The sequence below is a fragment of the Anabrus simplex genome, chromosome 1, assembly GCF_040414725.1.
Source record: "Anabrus simplex isolate iqAnaSimp1 chromosome 1, ASM4041472v1, whole genome shotgun sequence".
Lineage (NCBI taxonomy): Eukaryota > Metazoa > Arthropoda > Insecta > Orthoptera > Tettigoniidae > Anabrus > Anabrus simplex.
The window spans coordinates 124534788-124561114 of NC_090265.1; the positions used below are offsets into that span (position 1 = coordinate 124534788).

At 41.7% G+C, this 26327-nt stretch overlaps 2 protein-coding genes across 2 annotated transcripts in view; one reads left to right on the forward strand and one right to left on the reverse strand.

Annotated features, from left to right (window-relative positions):
• nudC (nuclear distribution C, dynein complex regulator) overlaps window positions 1–26327 on the reverse strand; it is a 332523-nt gene that overhangs the window by 166345 nt on the left and 139851 nt on the right. The window lies entirely within an intron of this gene.
• Window positions 19715–26327, forward strand: part of LOC136857319 (uncharacterized) — a 65154-nt gene continuing 58541 nt past the window's right edge. Inside the window, exon 1 of the mRNA XM_068225293.1 lies at window positions 19715–19989. Within this exon, the coding sequence (XP_068081394.1) occupies window positions 19715–19989 (275 nt within the window). The remainder of the gene's footprint in view (window positions 19990–26327) is intronic.

Below are 26327 nucleotides of genomic sequence, written 5' to 3' on the forward strand. Positions count from 1 at the left end.
TGTGTGTGTGTGTGTGTGTGTGTGTGTGTGTGTGTGTGTATCTTTATGAACGTGTACATAGACAGTAGAGTCGAGTAATATACTACAATCCTTCCAGAATCTTACAACTAGCTAAGTCTAGCATTACTTCTTTTATCGTACTTTCTCTGAATAGAAAAAACTACCGGCAAATGCCTAGTTGAATCTGGCATACTGCAATGCTTTCAACTAGCCGAGTTCGGCATTACTTCTTCCATCGTCTTCTCTACACACAAAAATAAGATGGGAAGTGCCTAGCTGTGTCTGGCATACTGCACTGCCCAAGGGTGGCTTTACAGATGAAGTAGGTGAAGTTCCACTTCACCATTTATTTTTACCAGAATGATTTTTTTAAATCTATTTTTCTTATGACATTTATTGGTTTTTTCGTAAAGAAAATGTTTTTTGTACGGCGTTTGGAGCACAAAGAGCTCGTATCACTTGATGACAACCAGGGGAACTCGCGAAAGCGCCGGCTGTCTGCCACAGTACGGCGCGTGAGATTGAGTGAAGACGAGATATTCCGCAGCTGGCTCTACTTCCCAAGTACCGCTTGGCCTTGGCGGCGTGACGTCACCCGCGTACTTTCCTCATAGCGGAATGTGCAAGTAAAGTTGCCGGAAGATCCGAATGTTTCGTCTTCCCTGCGCCGTCCTGTGTGAAGTACGAGTACTTACGCTTCGTGGTCCATTCGCAGTGTTGTGCTGTTTTATTTAAACACTAGCTGATGTACCTGTGCTTCGTTACGGCATTCTCAGAAAGACTGACTTTGTGGTTTTCCTAACTGAAGTCAACATCAGAGAGAGAGTCATCTCCGTACAGACAATGAAAGCCCTTGGAGGGGTGGAAGGTAACCTCAGCACTTGTGGGGTAGAGTGGTTAGCTCTATGCCCGGCCTTCTTTGCCCACCAGAAATTAACCTGGTACTCATTTCTGATGTAGGCTGAATGAACCTCAGGACCATGTGCACCTCCGGAAGTGGAAACGTAGTTTCCTAAACTTTACGACTTCCTGGCGGGGATTCGAACCCACATCCTTCCGGGCGAACATAGTACGCCTTTACCGCCTTGGCCAGGCAACATACAGCTGGAATACTATGATGAACCAGTGTGTTACGTACCAGTAGTATCAGAACATTTATGAACCAGAGGAATGGCATGCTGAAGAAAAATGTTATCTAACTCCCCAGCTACTTCCCGGAAATATTCAGGCAGGTTGTTACAATCCCTACGACCGGGCAATTTGGCCGTGTGGTTAGGGGCGCGCATCTATGAGCTTGCATCTGGGAGATAGTGGATTCGAACCCCACCGTCGGCAGCCCTGAAAAGGGTATTCCGTGGTTTCCCATTTTCACACCAGTCAAATGTTGGGGCTGAACCTTAATTAAGACCAAGGCCGCTTCCTTTACACTCCTAGCCCTTTCCTATCCCATCGTCACCGTTAGACCAATCTGTTTCGGTGCGACGTAAAGCAGATTTTAAAAAACTCGGTACACAGCAGTAATCCTATCTGAGATGAGTGGCAGCAGAAGACACAACGCACATCACAACAAACAATGGTCAATAAACTGTTATTGTTGATCAATTTTATGAACTTTCTCTATTGTAGTCCTTCACATTTAGTTTTCTTTCGAGTCTGCGATATTAGGGAGTCTTATAAAATTATTTATAGCGTAGACGGTAATTCCTCATTCTCCGACTTTACATGCCGATTTTTATTAAGTTCGGTTTACCTATTTTCTCGTGACTCGGCGCTGATATGGACTGAGTAACAAAAATCCAAATTCATGAATATCTCTGTGATCAAAACTGGGACGGTAACAATGTATTCCGTGAAATATGCTCACTGATCATTCCAATCAGTGCCTCAGAGTAGGGATTGAATAGCTGGAATACTATGATGAACCAGTGTGTTACGTACCAGAAATGATCAGAAATTTAATGCTATGTAACTTTAGTTATGTAGTATTTATCGAGACCACCACTAATAACATAAATATTTGAGAATAAAATTGTAGGCCTTCCCCTAAACTACCATTTCACTCAGCGTGAATACAATTATTCATAGCCTAGATGATAGCAAACTATTCCCCGGCTTTGTATACCGATTTTCATTACGATAGGACCGCTAATAACAAATATTTGAGACAAATTTTAGGCCTTCCCCTAAACTAATCTTTTTTCTCAGCGTGAATACAATTATCTATAGCCTAGATGATAGCAAACTATTCCCCGGCTTTGTATACCGATTTTCATTACGATAGGACCGCTAATAACATAAATATTTGAGACTTAAATTTTAGGCCTTCCCCTAAACTACCGTTTTTCTCAGCGTCAATACAATTATTTATAGCCTAGGTTGTAGGGACTTGTTCCTTGACTTTGCCTACTGATTTCAGTTAAGATACGACCACTAATAACATAAATATTTAAAAATTATATTTTAGGCCTTCCCCTAAACTACTATTTCACTCAGCGTGAATAAAATTATGTATGGCCTAGATTGTAGCGACTAATTCCCCGACTTTACATACCAATTTGCATGAAATTCTCTTCAGCCGTTTTCTCGTGATGCGTGTAATACATACATTCAGACAGACAGAAATTACGGAAAAATAAAAAGTGCATTTCCTTGTAACTGTGGACATGACTGATGCAGAAATACCATTTTTTTAAAAATTATGAGCAATGTACAGACAAAACTCTTATTTTATATATATATATAGATGTATCCTGTCTATGACATAGTATGTATTTTATTAGAAACACCATTTTCACGTTGGAGAAACGAACATCAGAATGAAGTTCTACGTTTTAGTCGCCTTACTGAATCATTGCAAATTTGTGCTACAAAAGAAGTGAAACATCCCGGTAAATCGTACAATCTTAGTTTCAAACGATCGTGGTTATGCTCCTCTCCAGCTCTACAGAAGTTGTTTTGATGGCCCTGCTTGCTTTTTAGCATACAAATATCGTTTGGAAAAAAGAAGGATTTTCAGCCCTTTAGAGCATACACGTCCTTTACATAAGCAAACAACCATTCTATGAATACATTACCGACAAGTTTGTAGCTTTAAAGGACCGGACGATCGACTTGATGTACAAAAAATAGGTGAGTTAAATTATTAAGGAAAACAAGTAATGTAAATATTTTTTTTCTTTACTACGGTACTATAACTTTTTCGGTTTCTAGCGTCAGTAAACAACTGTGCGTCGTAAATGAAAACACGACAAAGTGTCCAGCTCTTCCCGAGGGTGCCGCGCTTCCATAACTGTTAGTCTCCCGGTCAGATCTTATCTCCACTTTGCATTGTAGATCAAAAGCAGCCACATGGTTGCCGCGCTGTGACGTTACACAGCTCTCCGGTCTGTAGGCCTATACATTTTTGGTCACGGGCTGGACCCTCCGCCAGCCACAGGTACGAGGTACGAGTACAAAACAACAAAAAACAACACGTAGTTCTACATTTGCCGCTCGAAACCGAACGGGTTATAGCTCCACCATACTTTACAGCCACGAACCGCCACTGGCACTGCCTTCAACAGAATCTCTTCTAACCCAGCCGAGTCTGGCATTACCTCTCTTATTAGATCTTCTCTGATTAGGGAAACGAACAGGAAGTCCCCAGGTGAATCTGGCATTCTGCAACACTCTCACAGTCTTAAAACTAGCTGAGTCAAACACACATGTTAAAACAGCGTGACCTCGGTATGTTACACGATCCACCCTGCCATCTTCTTTCACCCAACAGTCTCAGTACTTTCGCGTTTCGAGTGTGACAAGGGATCGATCTTCGAGTGAAGAATTAATGTAGGCTACTCGAAGTTCTATGTTCAAATCTATAGGCTCAAGTTATATCACAGATCGAGTGTTATAGTCAGCAAAAACAGTGAATCACGCATGAAGATCAACTTAGCGAAGGTTAGCGAAGCAGGGCACGTGATCACCACATGATCTCGCTCTGAGCGCCGTTCTTGGTGCGAACATAAGTAGATAGACCTAGCAGCGCAGACAGTTCGACGGTTCGATCCCCGAGTGATATAAAAACTACTGCAGACTTATAGAATCTCAAGATTTCCTATCTACAATCTCTAGTGTTAAGATCAGAAACCGAGTGTTCAAATCTGGAAAGAAAGTGTGAAAGCAAACTGGGTAGATAGCGCAGCGGGCCACATGACTACCGTGAGATTTCGCTATGAGTCACTCATTCTAGCGCGCGCTCTCATCTGCACGCTCTCTTGACAGCCTTTAACATTCAAAATACGGCTCCTCGTTTCAAAACATATCGCTATCTTGAGACGAACTGCGATCTATCAGCTGTCATTCAAAACACGCACTGAAATGCATAAGTTCGTCGAAATGACAAATGTCGCCGATCTTGCTCTTATATCGATGGTGTTGCCCCCTATATCTCCTCACAGTAGGTTCTCTTCCAGGTAAGCTGTCAACCATGTTTTTAAACACGCGTTCAAAACATATGACTATTCCGCCACACGCCCTCTGGGAAACAAATGATCTCTAACCGCATATGCTGCGCTCTCTACGAACAAACTGATTAACTCTATTCCCCTGCACCTTCAAATACCGCCATCGTATGACTCGTAGTGGTGGCGACGGAGCGAGTAGAACTGTAGAGTAACTCGGTTCTTCAGGTTTACGTGACGTCACAGCGGAGCACCGATTCAACTCGAATACACCGTATAGCGCTGCGGGCGCTTTAGTATACCTTCCAGCCAGGCTACACTCGCAACACCACTGTGCTGTTGTTCAGACACCAGACTGAGAAGTCTGTTCTATTTGTTTCCTTATAATATACAAATTTGTTTAAAGTTGTTGTGCTATATTGTCTACCGATATATGTAATGGAAAGAAGCAATAATGCCATGACAGTCCTCCCAAGCATGGCAGTATTTTACTAGCAGTCCAGGTAGAAAATCCGCTACTTGTAAAATTTGCAATCAGATCTATTGTACAGGTGGAGGAATGTCAAATTTATGGAATCACATAAAGCGGGCGCATCGTAAGGACATGGTACAAATACAGTTGCACATCGTGGAAGTAATTTCATTCTTACGTTTGAATGAGACAGTGCAGGAAAAAAGGAAGTTCCATAAGAGTTTGGCTACTTTTGTATGCGAAGACATGCAGTAACTGAGGGTTATAAGAGGATAGAGCCAGACCCGTCCCTTAGATCCTTTCCAACAGAACAAAAGAGAACTAGGCCAACATAGCTCAATTGGTAGAGCTACCAACGCGACGTCGGGCGGTTGTGGGTTCGGATTCCTTTGGTGTCCGGTTGGCCATTTTTTTCTGTACTTAACATCTCTTCAACACGTACTAAATGTACGTAACACGACCGAATAGGTTGAAAGTCGATTTCGATTACAATGCGATTGTGAAATTTCAATATTCATTGACCCTTAAGTGAACTTGCTCTTGCTTACCTTAGCGTACCTGCTACATCTGGGCCCGCATAGGAGGCGTTTTCACGTGCTGGATAAATTCTCTCAGACCGAAGGTCGTCGCTTTCTGCAAAACGAGCTGAAACTCTGATATTTCTGAATGGAAATTCCTCCTATATAACACCTGTTCCATGCAATACAGAACACCAATGGTACTTCCCATACTGTCTGTGCATAACGTGTTGTGTCTTGATGTTAATGCTTGTTACAAGATGAGGAATTGGGTTCATTTGTATACTTATTTCCAATACTGATGTTACCTTTTTCTTTTAACTCCTTACCACATAGTTAGAAATGAAATGTTTGATATTATATGAGTTTAGGCACATTTCAAAGCACTGGATTTCGTTTCGTCAATGATCACATTATGGAATACGGTACGTTTATCCATATGCATTAATATTTATTGTATGTATTTATTCATTTGTATGTTTATTTCTTTATTTATGTCTACTTTATATGCCTCATATTAAGCACAGAGTTGTAATTAACTCTTTGTTACGTTATCTGTTAAATTTATATTACTTTATAAAAATTGTGCAAATAACCAATAATAAATAGTAGGAGGATTGTACCACTGATAATAATTAATAATCTTCTTTATGGATGTAAACTGTAGCTTATAATGTCAATATAAAGTTTAAATTTACCGCTATAAAGTTGTACTCGGTTTAACCGAGTAATGACGTCACAGTACTTGCTCCGAACCGAACCGTTCCGTCCCACCACTAATGACTCGTACTGCCCTCAATACCCGCTCCTACTCCCCATACAACTCGCCCACACTCACGTGCCACATTGTATCCCCCACTACTTACTTCGTTACGCCATATAAACGACTGAGCACACTACAAGTTAGCGTTGAAGAGCAAGTTGGCAACGACAGCTTTTTTTTTTTCGGGGGGGGGGGGCCCGAAGCCCGCTCCCCCCGCGTGACCAACGACTCAATCTACATGGCCTCCGACATGCTATTATTTCTAAGAAGAAGAAAGAGATAGCAGGGAAGAGTGGGAAGTGATACAAGGAGTATCTGCCGGTTTCCGAGTCAGACTCGCTACCACGGCAAAGTTTGTGTTGGTTGGATAGTGTTAAGGTATGTATTGAAGGGTCAGGGAAAAACCACATAGGCCGGAAGCAGAGTCTAATATATACAGTCGCGAAGCTCTGATGATATTTTTCATCCGATGCGACTACAGCGCTCCAAGCAGCGAGGAAGAGGCAACTTGCTAGCAGACAACAGGGAACGAATTACTACTACAGTCTAAAATGGTCATAACTTCTGAACCATTCATGCAAATAATGTCTTGTCAAGGTTATTCTAATCCTTATGAAATAGTGGAGGAGGTCAAACAATTTATTTCGGTGAGGAGTTTAAGGATAATATCAAAATATTTATTTAATCTTAAGGAGTTATTTTTCTTTACCGCGGACTATAACAAAAAATCGCTTCTAGAGGGCAACCGGTTCGAATTAGGTTTATACCATCCCAGACTTTTTTGTAGAGGTTTCTATGCTCTACAATTCTTACGCTTACACTTGTGATCTATCGTTGACGGTTCACGCAGTGTAAGCCAAGAAAGCAAGCGACCGACCGACATCGAACCTGCCAAGTTGGGCTAAAAAGGCCAGCGTTCTACCATGGTCAGTCACTTGCTTTCTTGGCTTACACTGCCTAAACCGTCAACGATAGACCCCAAGTGTAAGCGTACGAATTGTAGAGCATAAAATCTCTACCAAAAAAAGTCCATGATGGTATATACCTATTTCGAACCGGTTGCCCTCTAGAAGCGATTTTATGTTATAGTCCGCGGTAAAGAAAAATAACTCCTTAAGATTAAATAAATATTTGGATATTATCCTGGAACTCCTCCTCGAATTAAATTGTTTGATCTCCTCCACTATTTCATAAGGATTACAATAACCTTGTCAGGACATCATTTGCAAGAATGGTTCAGAAATTATGATCATTTTAGACTGTAGTAGTAATTCGTTCCCTGGTGTCTGCTAGCAAGTTGCCTCTACCTCGCCGCTAGAGATGCTAGTGTCGCTCCAGCTATCAAGTGGATGAACTTTCCTCTTATTAGAGCTTCGCGACTGTATATATTAGACTGTGGCGGAAAGACGTGCACGCATGCACAGAAATGGTGTCCCGACATAATCAACACTGCCCAAATCGAGTACTGAAATGAAGAGGCAGTGAAATGGTAGTGTTGAAGGTAGTACTGAAAAGGACGGGAAGGGAGTGAACTGGTAGTGCTGAAGAAACAGTGTGTGTATTGTTAAGCAGAGGCTACACGGTCAATAAAACTGTCAGTGCCGAAAAATGCCAACGGCCGTAGCCGTGATGAAACACCGGATCCCGTAAGATCTCCGAAGTTAAGCAACATTGGGCGTGGTCAGGAGTTGGATGGGTTGACACGCGCTGTTGGTGGGGGTAAGGGAATGGAAGAGCGGAAAGGAACTGGCCACCCTACCGCACGTAAACTCCGGCTTAGGAACACCTCTGCGGAGGTTCGGACCTGCCTTCGGGCAGAATAACCCCTATCTTACCTACCTACCGAAAAATATTGACAGTAATCCTGATTACAAGTTGTCCATTTCATGACCGTATCGATGAATATAATCAAGAAGTTAGTAAAATAACCACCTAATCGATACTTTATTATTGCCTCAGGCAAAATTGAATATAAATTAGCACTTACAGGACATGTTTCGACCACTTAGTGGTCCTCTTCAGCTGTATAAAGAAAGAATTGAGAAGAAAAAACATTAGGACAATAAGCACAAATAATAAAAGTTCTTTGAAGACTCCTTTGTTAAAAAATGGAGGTCATCAGAACAGGACATCTTGCATCTCGTTCTTGTTTGGAAAAGATGTTTATTCTGCGCTGTCTAGAGGGTTTGTCTTTGAGCGCGACCTGGTGAAGTAACGATGTGACACAGTCTGACAGTTCATGCAAAGCTCTGGAGAGAAGGGAAGTACAAATTCACCAATATCAGACAGGACCTTCAAATTATCTGTATGATAAATAAAGGAAATCTAATGAACAACCTTGAAAACATCCACATCGTCCTTGACAAATTCGAAAACGGTGAAGAGAATCTTAACGAAAACAACTGTAACGGTTCAAATCCCGTTACAAGATGATAGCTGTATTTTTATTATTTTATTATTATTATTATATCAGTATTATTATTATTTTATCTGTGATATTATTACTATTATTGTAATTATCATTCTTATTCAATTGAATTTTGCAATGTTTGTCGCTTGCAGGATTGTACTTAGATGTATGCATATATACGTATGTGTAGAATAACACTCAAGACATGTACGGTGAGAATTGTTATATATCAGATGTTGAATATGACACTGCTATATTGTGCAATACTGTTGACATTTCTGTCAAGTCATCGCTACGTCATGGCTACGTCATCATGCTCACTTAGCACTGAGCTCTGTTCCTTTAATTTTCTTAGGGAGCCCCAGGGCATTTCACCATTACATGCAACAGTTTGAGGCGGGTGGGAGTAAATTATGGTTATTTCTGGAGATTACGTAGCTGTGTCAACCAACGTCTATAAAGGGTGGCTGCATATTGTAGCGTCAGTCATTAGTTAAACGGAAGCTGAACAGTGAAGAAGTCTACGAGATGAAGAGGCCTCAGTCGGTCAGTCAACGAGTGTGAACGAGAGATGGAGAAGACTCCGTGAGCCATTGATCATTGGTCATTGAGAGAGTGAGGCCAAAGTTGGTTGGTCACTTAGTTGAAGACACGGACGCAAGGGCTTACCATGGAGTCAGAGAGGGATACCACCTGCCATGAGGTAATACCATATTGACTTACAAAGAAGTCAGATGATATGGAGAAGAAGCAGTCACAAGGATGTATCATCAAGTTAGGCGTGACACATCTACAGTAAACACCAGATCAAAGGAATACGTCGCAATTACACTCAAAGTGATGAAGGTACAGTCAAGTGAATCAGTGGGGGAAATATTTCGTATAAATTGTTAAATGTCCGGTCAAGAAGAATTCAAATTCATGCCTAGTTTCTTTCAGTTGCAAGGTCATAATTTCATATTCTCATCTGTTTTATCGCAACAAGACTCACTATTTTTTATATATTATTTAAAGAATATATTTTGTTCTATCAAACGAATTCATAGTTTTACTTCAATGACAGTAAAATATCTTAACCTAAAAATTAATGGGGAAACCGAACGCCAGTCTCCTTTTCCCAGAACTTATATGGTATGTTGTCAAAAGTAAGCTTATTACCCCAAACCCTAGAGAGAGTCAAGATTCTCATTCTATTATTGCTGCACTGAGTGGTAGCTGGCGCCCTTCAAATAACGTATGTGTAAGTAAACAGGTAAGAAGTGTGAGTCCAGAGTTCGACGATTGTGTATTTTATTTAATGAATGTTAATTTTCATAATTTCCATTTTAAATACAGATATTCAGATTTTTCAATTTAAATCCAGATTTATATATGTTTCAAAAGTTAGTCTGTTAGGAACTTCTCACAACGAACAAAAAAACATCTTATACGAGAACATTAGTAAATACTTGGAATTGGTAGACTTAAAACAGAAAAGACGGACAAGAGATATAATCAAACACGATATCGCAGAAGTACAGCCCAATCTCCCTCCTCCCTCACATTATATTTTAGATGACGACAAAACTCTACTTCCCTTCTCTCCAGAGCTTTGCATGAACTGTCACACTGTGTCACATCGTTACTTCACCAGGTCGCGCTCAAAGACAAACCCTCTAGACAGCGCAGAATAAACATCTTTTCCAAACAAGAGCGAGAGGCAAGATGTCCTGTCCTGATAACCGCCATTTTTAACAAAGGAGTCTCCAAAGAACTTTTATTATTTGTGCTTATTTTCCTAATGTGTTTTCTTCTCAATTCTTTCTTTATGCAGATGAAGAGGACCACTAAGTGGCCGAAACATGTCCTGTAAATGCTAATTTATATTCAATTTTGCCTGGGGCAATAATAAAGTATCGATTAGGTGGTTATTTTACTAACTTCTTGAGTAATCCTGATCATGTGTGGACTGGAATGATGGAATGAAGGCCAGTACTGAAGCAGATCCGGATTTCCTTACCTGTGGGCGCCAGTACTGTAGAGAAGTGGGGATACTGACAGTTACACTGACCGTGTGAGTGCGCTCGTCATTATTTCTGTCAGTATTAACGGAGCAGCGGTGGAAGAGAAATGCGTTTCTCACCAAAGCCAAGTACAGGTGCTTGTGGAACCAAGAAGTAGGCCTATTGCAAAAGTTTATCGAGCTATATGAAAAGCTGCCAGAATAAACGTAACACAATATTTCACATGTCTCCACAACTGCTGTGCTGATGGAAATTGTGACATTATGGCGAAAAACTTTAAATCTTCAAAATTTCTACCAGTTGAAAGATACTTCAATGTCACCGCTAATCTCTTTGCCACTGATAAACAGGTCCGCATGTTTGTATTTTGCCTTATTAGAAAAAAGACTACCATTCCTAGTAAATTCGCAAAAGTACCCTCACTCATTCGGAGATAGTTCTGATAATCTTCAGCTTCAGTATATTGTATTTCCCTTAACAACTTCACATGAGAATACTGTCCTCTTTTTCTAAGCCAATCTTTAACCCATCGTTGACGTTTAACACTGCATTTCGTGCAGAGTGCTAATAAGATAGCTACACATGACCGTCATTTACGATCCACTTTGACAGAATACCGCAATTTCATGCTATAAATCTAATTCCGTATAAACAGTTATTGACTTTTTTGTTTGTAAAGTGAGTATACCGCAATGGTAAGCAAGTGCACTAGTACTGACCAAAATATTGACAGTAATAATGATCGTGTAATGTCGCTACAATATTGATCCGTACTGTCAGTATTACTGACCGTGTAGGGTCTGCTTTACACATCCGCCACTACGCCCATTTCAATCATAACGTCTTGTAGCGGGCTGTCTACCTGCAGCAATGCGTTAAGCCATGCTTTGTTTACATCGGGACACCATTTCTGTGCATGCGCGTACGTGCTTCCCACTGAGTCACTCACCTCGCCAGGCTTATCGGTATTTCTAAGTACTAGCCAGGCAACCTGAACTTCTCAGTACTGTTCAAATGCAGCAAGCTTTGTCATTAGCCGAGTACTTTTAAGTACACTCTAAAGAGCATTATCACTTAGCACTTCTCAGTGCTCACTTTCAGGATATTTATTTCAGGCAGCTACAGGAAAGATGGCAGACAGGGAACCAGTGGACGGCAACGCGGACGGCCCGAAAGGCCTGTATCACCGAGAGGGCTCGAAGAGGTTTAAGGAAACTTTCCTCAACTATCTTCACCGTTATCACGTGGAGCGTGGCGGCATACACCCGGTGGAACTCACGGAGGCGATTCCCCTCGGGCATTCATCCTTCACCCAAAGAACCAAAGATGGTTCAATTACTACGAGAAGCAACTCAGTGACGACTTCCACATCACCTGATTGCCTGATACGGGAATATGGCCACAGGATGGTGACAGACAGGAGGCAGCTAACCGGACGCCATCGGATGAGAAGGCAACGTCCACCGTCGTCACGCAGATAGCCAGGAGGCACTTTCGCACGTGGGCACGGACCAACGTCTCCCACGGAACCCAGGGCGACGAGGACCAAGGACGGCGACGCTTCAGAGCGTCGCGACAGCGCGACTCAAGTTGAACTGCGCCAATTCTCGAAGTGGCCGCAGACGACTAAGGCCACCACCCAGGAAGGTCCACGTGCGCGGGCCACCCAGGGAGGGCCCATCACCCGGCGGCATCGGTGTGCGCCCCCACAGGACAGAGAATGGACTAATATGCCAGCAACGACCGACGACGCCGCCACCAGCCAGGAGGAAGGAGTAGCCAGCACTGCACCCACTACCCCCATGGTTCCCAGGCCGGGAGGAGGCAATCACTAGGAAGAAGCCACTTCCCCCGCCGACAAGAAGCTGACGCCGGCCCACCAGGACAGGGCCAAACAGCCACAGCCCAGAACTGCTCCCAGGAAGCCAATCAGGAGAGGACCTCAACGGGAAGCAGCAGTCCGATGACATCGAAACGTACCCCTCTACAATTCAGACTGTTTCCGTTGTATAAGATGGGGCCACAGTCAAGTTAGCTATGGGGGTGATCATCACCACAGCCTGCAGTGCACCTAGGGAGGCGCCGGAGTGCGCCAACTGCGCGGGGAGCCTCTCTACGCAGTTGCCCGGTTTACAGTGCCATGGCACGGGGGTGAGAGGAAGGAGGCCCAGTGTCGTCTGCCGCAACCATCCAGCTGGTACCCACTTCGGCGGGCGTGGCCTCATTCTCCGGGATCGGAAACTAGGTACCAGAACCCCAAGGGGCTGAGCGGTGCAGTAGGTCGTAGGATTTCTCGCCGCATGGCTCGGTAACCGGTAAGGCGTATGCTAGCCACAGCAGTGCCAGAAAGACAGGTCCCCTGAATAACTGGACGTGCGTGGAACGAGCTAATGACTTGTGCATGACACCTGTTCCCAACTAAGAATATTACCTGGTTCTTTTCAGACCACATTTTTGCATGTGCTATCTGCAATCTGTCAGGTTTTACATTGTTACGTGCTCCCTAAATCATAGCTACTATGTTCATCTTTCATCTTACCTTCTGCCTACTTCGCCGCCGTGCTGCCGTAAACACTCCAACTGGACTTACTGTGCTCTGTCTGCTCACTCGCCTCACCAGCGACTGCGTGATGTTTCGCCTGCCTGGCCGACTCTCGATTACGTCACCAGCTTCTCGTATGTTCTCGACTACGCTTCGCTCCGGTATAACAGTCGCCGTTGCCTTCCCATCATCGGTCAGGCATTCTTTGTGTATGTAAGCGGTGGGAGCACGAACTCTTTCACACGGCTGGCCCGTGGCGATTTTAAATAATTTTGTTCTACGTGCCAATTCATCTCAGTGCAGGGTGAGCAGACTTGTAACTATGATATTCTGATACTTTGGATTTTCTTCACTGCTTGCCCCTTCAGGCCTTGACTCGCATTTTTTTCGAACTTTGCCCCATTCTGGGCACGTCATACTGTTTGTTTAATTAACTAAAAATTCTTCAGATTTGGTCATAATCTCCTGCAAAGGACTTGTGCTGGGGCGAACTTTTCTCACTGATACGGAACTTTGTGTACGTCCTGTGTGCGTGTGATTTCAAAATCATTGAAATAGATACAGCAGCCTGATTTTTACCCTCTCTCACCCTTGCCATTCCCTTCAACACTGCTTCCCGTTCCCTGTCCTTACTTTTTTTTTTCTGTTCCTCTGACCTCCTTCCTATTTCATAAATTTTACGTGGTTCTAAAATTGTAATGGTGACCTTTACGCATTGTCAACCTTTCTGTACATGGTGTGTAATTATTGTGCTCTTTCTTTTAAAGTGTAAAGATTACTGTTAGATCCCGTCTTGATTGTCGATAAGGTATTTTTAACACCAATCGAGTGTTATTTCTAGTCACTGGGTTATAGTTAGGTCTACCCACGGTCTAATGATCGTCCTTTTAAATTCTTTTTTGTATTGCCAAAGCAATTTAGGAAATTCTAGTCACGATCTCAAATCAACGTTAACGTTCCCCTTGATGAGTCCCATGTAAACTTTCGAATTCTAGCTTATGTTTGAAAATGCAGCAATTACTGTGTAATTTTGTTTTCATATTAAAAATTTCTTGATTGCAAAAATGTTTTCCTTCTGGTGGTCTTGTTAATACATCTTGTGATTTGTACCTCGTTGTTTGAACTGTTTTGCTATACCTACCCCCCCTCTTTTTTTTCTCTCTCTCTTACGTACTTACAACGATGTACCTCGTGGGAAATAGTCCATCAATCCCTGCGCTAATTCTGCTGATGTTTTGGAGTGTATACTGTTTTATGCTTCGCCTTGTTTCCTTATATCGTCTCGTACTCGAACTTGTCAATACTATTTGTGCGCCACGAAAAGATCTGGCTAGTGGTTCCTATTGCACGTGTCCTTGGGCTCATCGCTTGTTTTCTAGGCACATGCTGATTTATAACTTGGCTTTGCATTTGCATTTTCCCATTATTATTATTATCAACAGATATTATCAATTTACGTTATGTAATGCAAATAATACCTAACAACATGTAGGCATTTTCTATCTCTGCCTAAGTGGTTTCGTCCTGACCCTTACTACCTGATTACAGCGCTATGATACCTTATCACTTCTCATCTGGTAACATGCAGAGCATAGGGACAGGCAAATACTCCCTTAGGATCACAATTCTCAATTTCCCTCCTGTCTCTTTCTTAGAACTAACGGCATGTCGGAGGCGACGTAGATTTGAGCTGATCGCCACACGGGGGAAGGGCGGGGGCGTTGTCCCTCTCTCTCTCCCCCCACTTCGGTGTGGAGTGACCACTGCTGGTCTCCGACAGTCCACCGCCCTCGGGCTTCAAGCCTGAGGACGAGGACACCCACGAAGTTCGGCAATCTTATGACGATCCTAGGGATGGTCTAGTGGGGAGAGCCCCTCTCTTCCAAAACCGGTCATTAACCCAACCGACTGGCTCCTCCATGTAGCCTGTAGGGTTAGGTTACGGCGTCGTGATTCCATGGTCTTGTGAAAAGACGTCAAAGGTCATTCACCTTGCTTGCATTACAACGATCCAAAATGCTGATACAGCAAAATTCAGATCGCACACCTTGGCATAGAACCGCCGTTATATTACTGTTGTACTTCCTCTTAAAAAAAATACCACCGCATTTGACATGGACTTGGCGTTGGGTGTAATTTTAGACAGTATTCCGTAAAATGGCTATCAATTCAGTTCTCGAGAAACATTTTAACTTTCGAATTTGTTTTTCCAAACGGCACCAACATATCTGATGAGGTTGCAGTTTTCATATAAACGTGTCCCTTGCTTTAACGAGGTGGTATTACTTTTATTAAGGTGTAATCAGTAACGCCAAAAGTTGAATGACGATGTTCCTATAGCTTAGCAGCACAAATTCTGAGAACTGTTGAGGCTTCGCGTACCAACTGTCGTGTTTCACATCGAGAAATTTTCTTTGCTTTCCCTAGCTATTTGCACTATCCCACGATCTGCTCCTTAATTTCTTGATGATGTACGGGACAAGTCGTACGACATCACTTCATCTGCTTCCCAATCCCTCGATAACTCACTTGTCGGTCCTTGTTGTAACAATGAACCTACAGTAACTGGTTAATTTATTAGACTGAACATTTTAAAAAATCTTATTCTTCTAACAAAACTTTATATTAACTGACGTTTAATTTAGGGTATCATATGCAGTTTTAAGACTGTAATTTTAATATTTTGTCAGTCCACCCTTAGCTTTTATGACTGCTTGCACCCTGCAAGGCATACTTTCAGTGCAGATCAAGCTGCTGTGCTAACGTGCCATTATGTTTCCAATGAAATATTATACTTTCAAGTAGCTGAAGCGTTGTAATAATACATTCTTTACTAATTTCACGTTTCAGACCTTGGGAGACATTTTCAGTAGGGTTTAATTAGAGTGAAAGACCAATTCAAAAGAGGCATTTCCTTCACAAAACTAATAGATTTTCCTTTCACCTTCACTAAACGAGTCTCTCAATTGTGGGATTAGTCTCTTTTCAAGTATTTGTTTGTACTGATCCTGACGCAGTATACCTTCCACAATCTCAAAACGTCCAATTTCCTTTCCTCTTATCACTGACCAAATCATGAACTTTATAGGATGTTTTGCTGTCTGCTGGACACAATTCGTGTCATAATTGTCACTAGACAATCTTCTTACAAACCCGGACTTTTCGCTCGTAGCCTCCAAAGTGGATTCATCACTAAAGCAATCCTAGAAATGAAGATGTGTTGAAATCTCTCTATTAAATATAAATATAAATAATAATGACTAATGGAATTTGGGAGCCATAAATATACAAATAAATAATTCTTAAACTTTGCCGGCTGTTGAAACTCATCTTCAGGGTCGTTGCCTTGTGACAAGGAGATCTGAATCACTTGATACCTAAAAAATTAATATTGGAAAAGGAGTCCATCTGGTAATTTCCCCCACCCATAGAAATTAAACAGAATATATATTAATCTCATACAATATACTAAGTCAATTAAACCTGTATTTACCTAGAAATCCGAGCAGAGCTCGTCGTGATACACCCTTGAACATATATAACAAAATAAAGAGAATATTGATATAAATAATAAATGTCTTAATTTATGAAATAACTCTCTCTCAATAACTGGTACTCAGTTTATTCCGCAACGCAAAATATTCACACGCAGTCATGACTCATTTTTCAAGAATGGACTCCACTTTGCTGATGGCGTTGGTATAGTTTGAAAAGGCCCAACACGTTACCTTACGTAGACTCTCCGTAGAATTATATATGGCTAACATTCATAACCATAGAATGTTGTTACACTCCAGCATCTTTCTCCCTGGTTCCTTCAACAGCAGATCTCGAACTCCCAACATGGCATGGGACATCTTCCCACAACTCGTACAAAACACCTCTCCGATTACCACCAGTATCACATCTGCACACTGCAAGCTGCAACTTCCTACTCTCGACGCGTGCTTGCACCACACTAGCCCAAGCCAACACAACAGCATCTTAAAATAGCCCAGTTCCTGGAATTTTCCACCTCAGCTCCGTCAACACGTAAACCCCCGCTCGGAGACTCGTCACGTACACAACCGGGAGATAAACTGAGTGATCGAAACACACTAGTCCCAAATAAAATATAGAGAGTATCCATAATAACGAGAGTTCCAAAGAGAGTTACTAAGCCGCGACGGCTAAATACACACATAAATGAAATATACACATGAATAAATAATAATAATAATAATAATAATAATAATAATAATAATAATAATAATAATAATAATGACAATAATAATAATAATAATAATAATAATAATAATAATAATAATAATAATATCTGACCGGGGTTTGTCAGGTTACAGTGTATGAAATTTAAAGTTGTAAATTCTTGTAGGAATGTCCCTAACTAAATATATATATTTATCAAGGAATTTATACAAGGAACTTATCCTTTTCCAATATTCTGTGATGAAATGTTGATGGTTTCTTGCCCACTGTAGCATCTGTTTCAACATTCGTTCAGTGAGTTTGGTTTTCTTAGCTGGTCGACGACGTCGGTACCCGAAGCTGGAAGTAAGTCGAATGTCTTTTCGGATACCTTGATGCCACTGTTGCTCAGTTCTTGGTTTATACTAACGTAAGATGCCTTCTGCTTCATTTCACAATGTTGACATGTAAATGTTCTGCTCTTGCAGTCACAGTTCTCTTCCTACGACATTTTCCTCTTCTGTTTTGAGTAATATCTTCCAGTTTCATTTTTATCACTTATACGACACACAGAAGTCTGAGGTAGGCTTGAAGGGGCAGCTATTTCTCGTTATGTCAGATTTCCATGGTGCAAAAGTCTCTTCACAAACAATTTGGGAGGAGAAAGGTCCTGAAACTTCCCCATAACTCAGTTATCAAAATACTTTATTTCCTTAGTAACAAATTTAAAACCACTGCAACCTTATAAAGTTCCTCTTAGTATGGCTTTTAGTACCGGGAGATCCCGGGACGGGTTCGGCTCACTAGGTGCAGATCTTTTGATTTGAATCCCGTGGGAGACCTGCGCGTCGTGATGATGATGATGATGGTGGTGGTGGTGGTGGTGATGAAGACAACACACACACCCAGCCCCGTGCCAGGGAAATTAACCAATGATGGTTAAAATTCCCAACCCTGCCGGGAATCGAACCCGGGACCCCTGTGACCAAAGGCCAGTACGCTAACCATTTAGCCATGGAGTCAGACAACCGTTAAAGATCATTTACAGTAAACCAAACACACATCTGACACAAAAAATGCCGGTTACAGTACAAGTTTCTGAATCACCGTAGGTGGACTTCACTCCCCAAGAAGGGAGCTGGGACGTCGATATTAACGAACTATGTGCATATGGTTCTTTTTTTAATTACAACAGAAATGCGCTTGAATCTCTTGTGCACTACTGTGTTCAATTTTATAGAATATTTTCTGAATAACATGTACCAACCCCCTCGGAATAAAATACCAGAAGGTGGACATAATGTAAAATGTAGTGCAACAGAGAGAGAGTCTCCAAGTGTCTCTCTCTCTCTCTCTTTCTCTCTGACAACATATCATTGCTAATATTCCACGAGTGTTCATTAACACATTCGACAATTACCATACGGAAGCGGAAGTGAAGGCCGCAGTTGTTTACTACAGTATTATGTTACACAGACTACTCTTTGCAAAGTGTGCTACATAATTAGTAGGTTGTTTTTGTTTTTTGTTTGTTTGTTTTCTGTTTTCCTCACAATGAACTTAAAATCTTCACTAAAGTGAATGCAAGCGTTGTTCATTATAGATTGTTGCGCCTTTTAGTTTTCAGTCTACACCCTTGTTTAACTATGTGCTTTTCTTCTCCTTCCTCTTCTGCTGCTGGTTCTTCTTATCCCGCTTCAAGCGGGGTCGATGTTTCTAGCAAGTCTTTTCCACTTTATCCTATCCCACACATCATCCTCCCCTAATTTCGGTTCCTTCAGATGTTCTTGTACATTGTCCACCTCCTTCTTGGTCTCCCCCTATTTCTAGTCCCATCCACAGTTATATCCATCGTTCTCCTCCTTACATAGCTTTCATCCCTTCGCATAATGTGTCCATACCATGGCAGTCTTCTCTCCTGTACTTTCTTAGATACTTCTGTCACCAACTGTTCCTCTGATTTTCTCATTTTTGATGCGGCCTATTCTAGTGACACCACTCATCCAACTTAGTATCTTTACCTCTGCAACATCTAATTTATTACACTGAGCCTTTTGTTGCTGCCCAAGTCTCTGCACCATACAACATGGCTGGCCTCAATGCTGTCTTGTAGGCTTTTCCTTTAACCAGAACTACTATGGTGGGGTCAAGGCACACCCTTCTCGAGGTATTTTCCTTGTTTGCCGCTAGGCTGTTCATCTGTTTGTCACGTGTCTTCATCTATTCTTAGTGCTGACAGGGCCTTGGAGGGTGTAGTCGAGATGTGAAGGTAGTGATAACAGTTGCGATAAAATCGAAAGGAGGGGTCACGCTTAACCCCACAATAGTAGTTATGTTGCCCTTGTGTTTTGTGAAAACTGTGTCGTTTTATATAAAATCATGACCAGGCGCTTGTCGGACAAGGACATTGTAACTTATCTTCAACAATCAGAGAGTGAAGAAAGTGGCAGTGAATTAGACGTAGTAAGTTTTACAAATATCAGTGCAGAAGGAAGCGATAACGACAGTGAACACAGTGAACATGAAACAAGATCTGAACTTCAATCATCAACTTCTTCTGAAGAGGATGACGACTTTGTGAGTACCAGTACAAACTACCTTTATGGAAAACTGCTTCAAGAGGTCAATAGGCCCGCCTACTCCTTCAAAGACTCGTAAAATTAATACAACCACTCATCTTCCTGGACTGAAGGGACGGCATGACAGAATCCACCCACTACTCTACCGGAAGCTTGGTCTCTATTGTTCACAGACGCTATGCTACAGACTACTGTAGAACACACAAATATGATAACGAACCTAAGTGTAAATTATGGAGCAACAGTAACATTTACTGGTCAAGTGACGAGGGATGAACTGAAGGCTTTTTAGGTCTTCTTTTGCTATCGGGGATATTTAAATCTAGCCATGAAGATGCAATGTGTCCGCAACTGACGGTAATGGAAGAGAATTGTTTACAGCAGAACAGTTTCTTTTCCTCCTGTTAGCGATTCGGTTCGATGATTTGCGAACAAGACATGAAAAGGAAAAAATGACCGTATACCAAACATTTCAGAAATTGCATGTCTAACTGTACATGTTCGGAACATTGTACGGTAGACGAGATACCGATTGGCTTCCGCGGCCGTTGCTCTTTCAGAATTTATATGAAAAGTAAACCACAGAAATACGGAATACAGGTAATATGCCTCTGCGATGCAAAAACCCACTGCCTGATAAATGCAGTCATATATACAGGGAAGAGTGTCCAACGAAATCCTCAAAAACTTTATATGCCAACAATGACAGTGTTATCCCTCGTACCTCCTACTGTGAAGACCAATCATCAGCAGAGCTTGTACTTGAGCTTCAAAAACTAGGCCTTACATATGTTGGAACCTTGCATAATAAACGGGAAATCCCTTCAGAATGTCTTCCTTCTAAGGACAAGAGAGTTGGTGATAGTTCCGATATACACGTGATGTAACTCTTGTCTCTCATGTTCCCAAGAAAAACAAGCCAGTTGTCTAGGTTTCAAGCATGCACCACGTTGGAAAAGTAAATCATGAAAGTGAAAAACCAATAATGAATGAGTTTTATAATGTATCAAAGGGAGGCGTCGATGGCATTGCCCACAAACGCGCACTTTATTCCACAGGAAAAAGATCCCGGAGATGGCTATTGGTCACACTGGGCCGATTGCAGAAACTGTGTTTAGACTATGTCTACGGTTAAACAATGCCTAAGCATGGCTGCCGCGTTATTTATCACTTAGACACTGTCTAAAACCGATGTTCAACCGGTCATGTTTAAACACTGCCGAGAGCACTGTTTAACCTCACATGAGAGGAGTGAATCACAATCAGAGGTTAAGTACCATGAAACATGTAATTTGTATTATCATGCTGAGACGATTCCGGGAAGAAAGGTTAGTCCGACGGCCTCTCTGTGGGTCGCCCGCTGCTAAATCGCAACAATTCATTTAACATGTACGGGGAAATAGATCTTAAAATAAGGTTTCGCTTTTCAAGAGACTGACAAAGGGACAGTCAGGTAACTGTCCACCAACTTGAATACAATTCTTGGCAACAGATATACTTTATTATATACAGGGGGTAATTTCCATGGAATTATAGGTCACTTCGACTACATACATTTCAGAATTACGTGTCCCGATCGTAAGAGGGCTGTCACATACATCAACCGGGAGGGATTCCCTTATATTTGCTGCCAAGAAAACACACATAATAGTGAAAACTAAAAAGTAGGCTGTATGTGGTTTTTATGTATATAATCGTATAAGTTTTCGGCAACTATCAGATAGGAAAAGGCAAGTGATAGTGATTATTGTTTAAAGAGGAGGACTGGGAAAGAAGAGCCGTGGCCATAGGGAAACTACGGAAAACAATCTTCAGGGCTGCCGATGATGAGTTTCGAACCCACGATCTCCAGAATGCAAGCTATATCTATATGGTCCGTACAACACACTCGGTTATACTTCCCTATTGCTTCATCTTCCCTTCGTCGAAGCTACCGTATTTATGAGTAGATTACATTCACTGTAACAACGCTATAATCAAAGCTACACTTTCCTATACGGTAGCGTGTCGCTTTAGTGTCGATAATATTATAAAATTTAATTTCCACCGAAAGCGATACTCTTATCTGCAGGCAAGTCATGCTCATGCTTAGCCATATTTGAGTAATGTGTAGGAAGACAAACAGCTGACGGGTGTTCGGCGCGCGTACCGACGAATTTCATTGGTTGCGACAACGAAAGATACTTCTATCTCCATTTTCAAACCAATATTGAAACTTTAAACGATGTCTAGTTAAAAACCGGCTGAACACTGTTTATAGAATGGAAGATCGTGCTTGATTTAGACGTTGTTTAGGTAGACTTTGCCTATGGCTTAAAACTAGTCATCGTTTCCGCAATTAGCCCACTGTGTTTTATCGCTTGCTAGATATTTCGTGCGTTAACAGTCACGTCATCTTTAAGGCTTCTAATGTAGGAGTTAAACTGAATCGCCACAGTTTCATAAAAAGCATTCGAATGGGGGTCATACAAAACCACATCAAAAAAAGTGCGGAGTGTAACAACTTGCCGAGAGAGCTTCGTCAGAAAGTGTGTACTTTGGCCAACAAAGCCAAGTGACAGACGACGACCCACTCCCAACAGAAGGCGGAACGAAAAGGAAAAGATGTCATTTGTGCCCTCGTTCGCAAGACGGAAAGACAAGTGAAAGATAAGTGTAGTAGCAGTGTGTGTAACACACATTCTGAAACCTTATTCATATGTGAAGACTGTTCTGAAAAGCAGTAAGTTGGGCTCCTTGTGATGTGAGTAAAGATAAGGACTGCAAGTGTGTCGAAAACATGCCTGCCATTTTTGCGCTATTATATAATGATGTCATTACTACTCATTTATTGCAAGTCTGATGAATTTACTCCAGTAACTGTATACAGTTCCACTGTCATTGCAGATATTCTCTGTGTTCGGAGCAGATAATGAAAAATGTTTATCTTGTTTCGAAAAATATGCATCTTTTACATTTTTTTAAAATTGCATGATGGTTCAAAAATGTATTTTTGCTGTCTGTTCATAATCATAAATATGCACAGAGTGTTTACAGTCAGTGACAGCCTTTTAAAGCTATGCACATTGTTGTCAAAAAATGTCTGAAAATGGAGATCCTGGCGGACCCCACCATAGTAATTGTGTAGCCAAAAAAAACACTATAGTACTTGAGGGTTAACCTTTTATAATCGTTTATTTCTAACTAGCTCCGTAGACTCGTTTAATTCCACACATCTTACCTTTGAGAATGTAAAATTCGAGTGAAGTGAACACGGTATACAAAGAAAACACCTTTGTTTTGTGGACGACTACAAGAGTCTGATACAAATATTTGAGACGTATGTTCAGCACAAGAACAAGAAACAAGTAGTGATTTTCATCCTAATTGGTTTTAGTAAGATCTGTGACAGAAACAGTGACTCTTCAGTCTCAATGAGACCAGCTAAGTGGTAACAGTGAGATCAGTACCAATGGTTCGCTTTATCAGAGTACTACAAAACAGAATGGGCAAGAAATAAACGACGACTAATAACGAACCACCTAGATCATGTGACGTACAGTGAAACTTCTTTGACTAGCAGAATGTTACATAATCCCCTGTCAAAGATGTCTCGGCGATAGAAAAGAGTTGAGAAAACGCGCTATCAGTCCCAAACAATTTGTAAAGAATTTCTTCTTCCTCTGCTGTCCGGCTCCATGGCTAAATGGTTAGCGTGCTGGCCTTTGGTCACAGAGGTCCCGGGTTCGATTCCCGGCAGGGTCGGGAATTTTATCCGTCATTGGTTAATTTCTCTGGCACGGGGACTGGGTGTATGTGTCGTCTTCATCATCATTTCATCCTCGTCATGATGCGCAGGTCGCCTACGGGAGTCAAATCGAAAGACCTGCACCTGGCGGGCCGAACATGTCCTCGGACACTCCCGGCACTAAAAGCCATACGCCATTTTATTTTCTTCCTCTGCTTTTCCCAAAACCTGGTGGGTACGCGGGTGCGAACTGTGTCACATGTGAACCTGCCCGTGTTTTACGACGTTTTACGACTAAATGCCCTTCCTGACGCCGATACTATGACGAGATGCATTCATTATTGCGTGTTTGTGCGGTAGGTCGTGCGATGGAATGTATGTAGATGGAGAGACGTGTACTGAGACAAATACAAATGTCCAGTCCTCGAGCTAAAAAGAATTAACAAGACGCTGCAAAATTCACCGACCAAGCGGGAAATCGAACCCAAGATCCCCTCTGAGACCGTGACATCGATCATTCAAGTCAAGGAATTAATTGATCTAATGAGAGAAAATATACCGAATGTAAAAGTGTAACAAATCAAGACATCCAACTACCACCCGATTACAGTAGATTCAACTCCTGATACTGTACTATAAATTCTCGTTAGCCTACTCTTAGTACTCAGGTACCTTTGAGAGACTGGAATACCGGTACCTGTACAGAAATTCACATTTATCCAATTGTTTACTCACACAAGTGAACCTAAGAAATCACACTGAGTACAACTCTTATAAATAAACATTCCCGTAGAAGACCTTAGGTAAGGCATTATTCAGCATTACAACGTATAAATTAGTCTCCCAAACCATTGGTCAAAATCGAGCCATGTTCAGCAAGCTCATTAAGCCTGTATTACAGCAGCTAGTTGTTGTCTCCTGGCAAAAACCTCTGATGTTTCCTCGAGAAGTGTATGTGTAGGCCTACGTACAGGGTTACGTAAGATGTATGTCAACCCATTAGTCCCATTTCCACATTTGTGTCCCCATCACGTAGCATTTCAGTAAGGTATTAATAATTTATTGAATTGATTTCTGATTGTAGATTGGTGAGAAGCTTGGCTGACTAATAATGGGAAATGTAAATATTATGGATTCGCCTTAGGTTCCGGTAGCGAAACTTTTATCACGACAACTGTCTTGATGACAAGCACATGTAATATAAGAATATTTTAACAGTGTACCGGTAACCAATATTTTAAATATTTAAAAGGTCACATATTTCAATTTTTTAGGAAACATGTACTGGCAATAGAATGAAAGGTTTTAATGTGCTAAGAGTATTTTGTAAGAAGGCTGATGAAGGGGTTGGAATAGAATACCGAAAAATGTACTGAACTAAATATAACGTAGATAATTTGTCACAAATAAGTATTGACTAGGCGGATCCCTATAACATAGATTATTATATTTTGTCAATACGGACCAATCGGCCTATAAAAATGGTCAATATTATAAATTCTAGAGAAGTACGTTACACAACATTGCAGTTCTATTCTCTAATAAAAGGTCCCTTAAACCTAGGATGCATACCCTGGGTCCATTGGGCCCGGTACCAATTTTAGCATACTATACTTCAGCAGTTCTTCATTCAGAAGTTTCGCGCATCTCGATATTCTTTTTTTAGGCTTTCCCTATGCCATCCATTGCAAAATAACACTTAATTTGTTTCTTCTTTGGAACAATTTAATTGATTTTCCTTTACACGACGAATTTACATAACCTGGGTCCTTTGGACACTGGACCCTTATACCGGTATTTCTTTTGGTATGTTTCCCAGTATGTACTGTCTTGCCACCTACATTCATTGTTGTGAACTACTAGAAGTTTATGTGCAAGAATGAGCGATAGTAAAGGTCTCCTTGAGCATTGTTTATGGGCTGCAGTAGGATATAAACCTTGATGTGGAAGGAAAAGTGCTTCAACTTGTTGTGGTAACATTTTTGTCATAACCTTACTTTGTTTCACATAAAACCAAAGGAGGCGTGGACGTAATGGATCAAAAAAGGGGCTAACAAGGGACAAACAAATTGTTGACCGATGACAGTGTGGTATAATATTTTGATGTGGTCGGCGGATGCAGAGAGGGCCTCGGCCCACAAGTGGCCATGGCTAGTCCGTGGTCCAACAGCTCTGCACTCCGACCGGCCAACCGAGCAGAAGAGGGGTGGCCATGGCTCTACGCCTCTGTATTCGGAGGATGGAGAGGGGCTGGTTCCCACCGTCGGCTGTCCTGAGAAAAGTTTTCCGTGGTTTTCCATTCTCCTGCACTAAGGCGAATGTCGGGAATGTTCCTACGTACAGGCCATGACCGCCAACCCTTCCACCTTCTCCGATACAAATCTCCTGGCCTGAGAGATGGCGTCACCGTCTAGGAGGCCCACCTCCCCCTTCAGAGAAGAAATGAGAACATTTTTAGTAGTAGTAGTAGTAGTAGTTTTGGATGTGACAGTTCTAAATGCGTTCACTCTTTACTGTGTGGTACATCAGACGTACCACTAAGGTCTTTCTTATAAAAGGATATTGTTCATCAAGAATCATTCAGTCGAAATGATCCAGCCCTACATGATCCGAAAACCTACCAATCCGTTTCTCCTGAAATCTGTTTATTTGGATATGGAGAAATTTATTACCATCCCTGCTTTAG